Source organism: Eutrigla gurnardus (genome assembly GCF_963514095.1).
Source record: "Eutrigla gurnardus genome assembly, chromosome: 13".
NCBI lineage: Eukaryota > Metazoa > Chordata > Actinopteri > Perciformes > Triglidae > Eutrigla > Eutrigla gurnardus.
The window spans coordinates 1,273,160-1,280,715 of NC_139936.1; the positions used below are offsets into that span (position 1 = coordinate 1,273,160).

At 40.7% G+C, this 7,556-nt stretch overlaps 1 protein-coding gene across 3 annotated transcripts in view; it reads left to right on the plus strand.

Annotated features, from left to right (window-relative positions):
- Positions 1–67: 67 nt before the first annotated feature.
- The window catches only part of prdm6 (PR domain containing 6), a 51,024-nt gene continuing 43,535 nt past the window's right edge, over positions 68–7,556 (plus strand). For 2 of the 3 annotated variants that reach the window (XM_084025227.1, XM_084025229.1), the window contains exons 1-2: positions 69–550; positions 1,349–1,994. In XM_084025227.1, coding sequence (XP_083881353.1) covers positions 1,358–1,994 — 637 coding nt within the window. In that variant the 5' untranslated portion in view covers positions 69–550; positions 1,349–1,357. Of the gene's footprint in view, positions 551–1,348; positions 1,995–7,556 lie in introns of all 3 variants that reach the window. The other variant, XM_084025228.1, reaches the window with a different exon arrangement.

A 7,556-nucleotide genomic window follows, 5' to 3' on the forward strand; every position in this document is an offset into this window, starting at 1 on the left:
GAGAGAGAGAGAGAGCGAGAGAGAGAGAGAGCTCCGCCGCCGCCGCTCCGGTAGTTTTGGCTCCGGAGACGCGCAGGACGCAGCGAAGTGTCCCGGCTCCCCTCGATGGTCCACCGCAGCCCGGAGGAGGGACAGACCTTCCACCGCTGCCCGGAAACCAGCGCTCAGGAGCCGCACGCACTCTGACAGCAGTAAGCCTCCTCTGCAACTTTTTAATATATATTTAAATAAAAAAGAGGAACAACTCTCCGGGAAACTCCGCGGAGACGCAGCGGAGCGTCCGCGCCACTCTACCCGCCCCAGCATCGCCTCTCTCCGGCCGCGGACAGCACGCCGGACCGCCGGACGGACTTGGACTTAACCCGGAACTATGTATTTATTTCTGTGTTTCTCCCCGTGAAACCGTGACTACCGCTGCTGGTTAACGAACACACTGAAGTGTGCGGCAGCGTCGCGGGTTTGTTGGTTTGGTGCGTAAAGAGATCCGCGCGTTGACCCGGTCCTCAAGCATCCGGAGCAGCGGCGCCGCAGCGGAGTCCCCCGGCCTCAAGTCAGTGTTTTATTGGCTGCTCACTTCATTCACATGTCATGTCCCGGGAAAAGAGCCCGTTACGGGTTGTTTTATGTGTAAACGGAGACTTCGGGCTCCTTCTGCAGACCCGAGAAACAAACTCTTTATTAGTTATTAACGTGCACAGCTTTTAAAAGAAATAATGTGAATTTATTTACTCGTTTTTACAAGTGGAATATTTAAATGCTGAAAAACGATCTGAGTTTATTTATTTTTAAACAGAAACACACGAGATAAACTTTCTGGAGAATAAAATCACACTTTCATTCCATTTCATCCTCTTATTTATGATTATCATCTCAGGAGTGACATTTAAAGTTGTGTGTATATATATATATACGTATATATATATATATATATATATATATATATATATATATATATATATATATATACGTATATATATAAGGTTTGAAGCTTTTATATAAAGTCAGATAGAAGGAAACACGTGAATGAGATTGAGCTGAAATAAGAGGATTTAAACACTTTGTATGAGGCTTTCCATTTAATTATCTATTAACACCTAGATAATTAATATAGTTAATATAACGCACACGTATTCATGTTGCTTTTAATGATTCTGAGTAAACTCGACCTGAAGAAGAAACGTGACGAAGGTCAAACTCTTTTCTCTTTGAATCGAGCGTCTGAGTTGTGAAACGTGATTATTAACGTGACGTCTTTGAACCTGAACGCGTGTCGGTGGATTTGACACAGTCGTTGACCTCTGGTGCTGATGATTGACACCTCCTCCTCCTCCCCTCCTCCCCCCTCCAGCGGGCAGCCATGCTGAAGCCGGGCGACCCGGGCTCGGCCTTCCTGAAGGTGGACCCGTCCTACCTGCAGCACTGGCAGCAGCTCTTCCCTCAGGCGCAGCTGAAGGCTCCGCCGCCGCCGGACCGCCTCGCCATCCCCATGGAGAGCCTGCGTCCGTCCCGCCTGCACAGCCACCTCCTGGCCTCCGCACACTGCACCTCCTCCTCCACGTCCTCCTCCTCCTCAGCAGCTCTCACCGCCTCCTCCTCCATCTCCATCTCCACCTCGGCGGGGATCTCCCAGCTGCCCGTCCCCCAGCAGATCGCACTCTTCGGGCAGGCGCTGGCCCCGGTCTGTGCCGGACCCGGAGGACCAGGAGGGCCAGGAGGAGACCTGCTGGTGGTCTCCCCGCCAGACCACCAGCAGGGTCACAACCCGGCCACTGGGCTCCTCCAGCAGGCCAAGGAGCAGAGCTGTGGGGGGGTCGGCGTGGTGTCGTCCAGCATGAAGAGCGGAGGAGGAGGAGGAGGAGGAGGAGGAGACGAAGGAGGGAAAGGAGCAACGGCCCGGTTCAAGCTGACCTCCGAGGAGCTGGACTACTATCTGTACGGACAGCAGAGGATGGAGATCATCCCACTGAACAACCACACGGGAGAGGTCAACAACCGTACGTCCACACACACACACACACACACACACACACACACACACACACACACACACACACACACACACACAGGTGTGATCACCTTTCACGTCGGTTTTAAATCCCCTTTAAGTGACTTTTCAACCTTTAATCTTCTTAAAGTCCCAAATTATACAAATGTTTTATAATACAGTAATATTTGTATCACAGTAACATTTATTAATCTATAATGTTGAGAGTTTTACTTCAGTGTAGAAAGGTTGAAGTACATTTTGTTGCTGCATATTAATGCAGAAGCAAGAATATTCTCACTATTCAGTTTATTACACTTTATCAAACTGTTATTAATCTCTGTGAATTAATTAAAAAATATATATTTAAAATTGTATAAATTCCACAAAATATTTATTAGCAGTAATATTTAGTTTCCAAAAGTGTTTTTAAGTTGTTGTTTTTTTTGTAATATTCTCCATAAAGTTGATAGTGACTTTAATAGTTTAATATTGTGTGAATATTCTCTGCATAATGAGTTCATTCCGCTTCATTAACCTCTTTTAATTATTCTGGAAATATTTCTAAAATAACGATTTCATATTTGTAGAATATTCCAACAGTGAATATGATGTTAATTAATAATAATAATAATAATAATAATTGATACTTGTGTCTTTTTATTCTTTTGCATTTCTAAATCTATTTAATTTCATTAGTTATGCTTTGTATATCTATTATATTCTATTGTTATAATTATTTATCTAAATATGATGCAGAACATTGATTTAAAATCAGGAGGAAACGTTACAGTTGGTTTGACAGCTGCGCTGTTGGACAGTAGGAGGAGGGTCCGACTGAAGGGTCAGAGGTCAAAGGTCAGCAGCCTGGCCGGGGGTTTCAAGCCTACAGCTCACAGTTAATACTCACCACACTCCATTCACTTTTTATGGAAATTAAGCGAGCGCGCTTTTACACCTGTCTGCCTTCACGCGCTTGTTTCGGTGCCTTTTCTTTTATGTGCGCGCGCGCCGATGATTAATCTCACTTAAACTCCGATCAAAGCGATCGATTGATTGCGTTTTAGTTTTTATTTCAGCGGTTTGCTTCATTTCAGAGCCGCTGTTTGTTTGAAAGCGATGCGTTTTCTTTTCCTGTTTCATCTTTTAAAATGAACTATTTAAATACTTTGTTATTCTTAATATTTATTTCCTGTTTATTTCTCCGGTTAAAGAATCATTTCATTAATACTAATGTAATTTTTATTTTTCATAATTAATTAATCAAGCTCCTGTTATTCGGCCTACTGTGATACCTGCTGTATCACGCGCTCTGTCCACACACACACACACACACACACACACACACACACACACACACACACACACACACACACACACACACACACACACACTCACTCCGGTCCGCGGTCCGTTCCCGCCGCGCACGCGGAGATCAAAGCGGAGTCTCGCGCCAGTTTAAGGTGGAAATGTGGTGTTTTAACGTCTAGTTCTTGTTTTTATCTAGCGGCTGATTTGATTTATTTCATCTTCGTTATGTAAATATTTCCTCACGTTTTATTCGAATCCGTTTATTATAATAATAGTAATATAATAATAATAATAATAAGTGTCCTATTTAAAACACAAATTCCACGTGTTTAAAACCGTCGTGTTTTCATAGATTAGAACGTTTCTTTAATTTCCTTTAATTTGAGTTTATTGTATATAATATTTATGAATTAATGTTCAGTGTGTGTTCCAGTGAATTAACGTTGTCAAACTGTCTGGTATTTTTTAGATGTATAAATACAGCTATGGTTCTTCTATTATAGATCAAATCGTCTTATTGATATGGATTCATCGACGTATTGTTTTCCTGTAATTCATGTGTAATATTTTCGTCTTATTGGCTCTGAGAGCTGACCGTAATAACGTCGTTAATAACGTCGTTATAATAACAAACATGGCTCATCTCCTCACTTGATGACGTCACTTCATAATCACGGTTTATTATGAAGCGACGATCCGAAACACGGGCGAGATTATGCATGAGTGCGCGTGCTCGCGCTTGAGATTGCGCGTGCGTGTATTCCGCGGTGATAAAACGGACCATCAGCAGTAATCTGCGTCGATACGCGCCGGCAGGACCGATGAGGGATGGAGGGACAAGCAGCAATTAATTGCTGTATATAGTTTTGTGTTTGAGAGAGAGAGAGAGAGAGAGAGAGAGAGAGAGAGAGAGGAGGGGGGGGGGATCGATCCTCCGGCCACCGGCCCGCTATTTATCATCCCAACACGGCCATATTGAGGTCTCTGGGGTGTGTGCGTGTTGTTACGCGTGTTTGAGTGAAGATAAAGCAGTTACACACACACACACACACACACACACACACACACACACACACACACATACTCACTATGTGTCACGTCTGACCTCTTTTATTAATTACACCAATAATAATAATAATAATAATAACAATAATAATTACAGGCCTGAATATAATAAAACAGAAACATTCATGTTTTTGTGCTGAATATTCGTATTTATTATAAATTATTTTTCTGGTCACTGTAAGATGTTTTTCCTCTTTCGTTTAAGGCAACATGTTGATATTTAATTGAAATATGTTTCCTGCATATTAAACACCAGAGGAGTAATTTGATCACATCATCATTTTTCTAACGGTGATCTAGATTGATTTCGTTATATTCGTCAAAAAAGGAAAAAAGAGATTTCAATCAAAGTTTATTTTTCAGTAAATTCCTGTCGAGCAAACGTGTGATTCTGTTCTACATAAAGGAAATAGATGTACTTGTATCTCCTTACTTCAGGGTCCACATTGTTGTTTTAAAGCTAAAAGAAGTGAAAGTGTAAATATTATAATATATATATATATTACATTATTTAAAGGGCGACTGCGATTTCTGCTCTTATTTTAATCAAATAGTAGAAACTTAAAGCTTCCTAATATGGGTCAAACTCCCCAAACCCCTGCATCCTACATTTCCCATAATGCAACTGGTTAGCACTTTTTTCATCAGACTCTCACTTTCACACCCTGGAGACCCAGCTTAGATTACCCTGATGACATCACTATGACATCATCAGGGTTATTTCTTCAGATTTAATTAAAAGAGTTAAATACTCTTTAAAAGTTTGGTTGTAAACATATTTACATTGTTGTTAAAGTAGCTGCTGTTTATCTTCTCTATTATGATACGTTTAAGTTAAATAAAAAATAATGATATGTTCTGACTGTCACTATGGAGTAAATATGGAGAGACAGAAACAGTCTGTATATAATAAATAGAATAATCACGGAAATAAAACATGAGTGGAAGTTATCAGACAGCTGATATTAATTTTGGAACACAGGTCGATTCCAAAGTGTGGGCTGACAGTTTTATTGTGATTTAATGAAGTCGTTAAACATGGACGACTCCTCCTGTTTAATGTTAGATAACGAACTGTGTTTGACGAGTTCAGAACGTCCTGCTTTAATCCAGAAACAGTTCATATCCATAATTCCTGCAGTGGGACTCCTGTCTCGTTCCGGAGATTCAATCACCGCATTTGTTTCCGGCTCCGGCAGCAGAGAACACGTTGTTTTTATGTGGATTCATAAATCAGACGTTCTCACATGACTGTAGAAGAAAAGAGCAAACAGGAAGTAACGTCTCCTGGTCGTCCATGCTGTCATCACTTCATCATTTCAACCTGTTACACATTTGTGTGAAACTGTAATTTAATTATGTTTATTTATTCGTTTTCTACTGATAGTGGGAGAAAATGACTTATTAAATTAGAAGTTGGTAGACACAACATGACTACAAAGAGACAAAACATGACTACAAAGAGACACAACATGACTACAAAGAGACACAACAGGACTACAAAGAGACAAAACATGACTACAAAGAGACACAACATGACTACAAAGAGACACAACAGGACTACAAAGAGACAAAACATGACTACAAAGAGACACAACATGACTACAAAGAGACAAAACATGACTACAAAGAGACACAACATGACTACAAAGAGACACAACAGGACTACAAAGAGACACAACATGACTACAAAGAGACAAAACATGACTACAAAGAGACACAACATGACTACAAAGAGACACAACATGACTACAAAGAGACACAACATGACTACAAAGAGACACAACATGACTACAAAGAGACACAACATGACTACAAAGAGACACAACAGGACTACAAAGAGACACAACAGGACTACAAAGAGACACAACAGGGCTACAAAGAGACACAACATGATTACAAAGAGACACAACATGACTACAAAGAGACACAACTTGACTACAAAGAGACACAACATGACTACAAAGAGACACAACATGACTACAAAGAGACACAACATGATTACAAAGAGACACAACAGGACTACAAAGAGACACAACTTGACTACAAAGAGACACAACATGACTACAAAAAGACACAACTTGACTACAAAGAGACACAGCATGATTACAAAGAGACACAACATGACTACAAAGAGACACAACTTGACTACAAAGAGACACAACATGACTACAAAGAGACACAACATGACTACAAAGAGACACAACATGACTACAAAGAGACACAACATGATTACAAAGAGACACAACAGGACTACAAAGAGACACAACTTGACTACAAAGAGACACAACATGACTACAAAGAGACACAACTTGACTACAAAGAGACACAACAGGACTACAAAGAGACACAACTTGACTACAAAGAGACACAACATGACTACAAAAAGACACAACTTGACTACAAAGAGACACAACATGACTACAAAGAGACACAACAGGACTACAAAGAGATACAACATGACTACAAAGAGACACAACGGGACTACAAAGAGACACAACAGGACTACAAAGAGACACAACATGACTACAAAGAGACACAACATGATTACAAAGAGACACAACAGGACTACAAAGAGACACAACTTGACTACAAAGAGACACAACATGACTACAAAGAGACACAACAGGACTACAAAGAGACACAACACAACTACAAAGAGACACAACAGGACTACAAAGAGACACAACATGACTACAAAGAGACAACACAACTACAAAGAGACACAACAGGACTACAAAGAGACAACACAACTACAAAGAGACACAACAGGACTACAAAGAGACAACACAACTACAAAGAGACACAACAGGACTACAAAGAGACACAACAGGACTACAAAGAGACAACACAACTACAAAGAGACACAACAGGACTACAAAGAGACACAACACAACTACAAAGAGACACAACACGACTACAAAGAGACAAGAGGCTACATTTCCTCCAATCACTACACAATAAAAGCCTTACAAAGAATTGTATTCGTGGGAGGCTTTTACCGTGAAAAAAGTTACAGGAAGTACTCATTTTGACCTAAAAGCAACTATGAAAACATTAACATTAATAATGTTGCATTAAGGGAATTGCGTCTACAAGGAGGCAACAAACACAGTTATTATCTCCTTATGAATCCTAGTGTCGCCTGAAGAACACTATTCACTCTATTTTAGCTCCGTGTTTGGTCTCCTCCTCC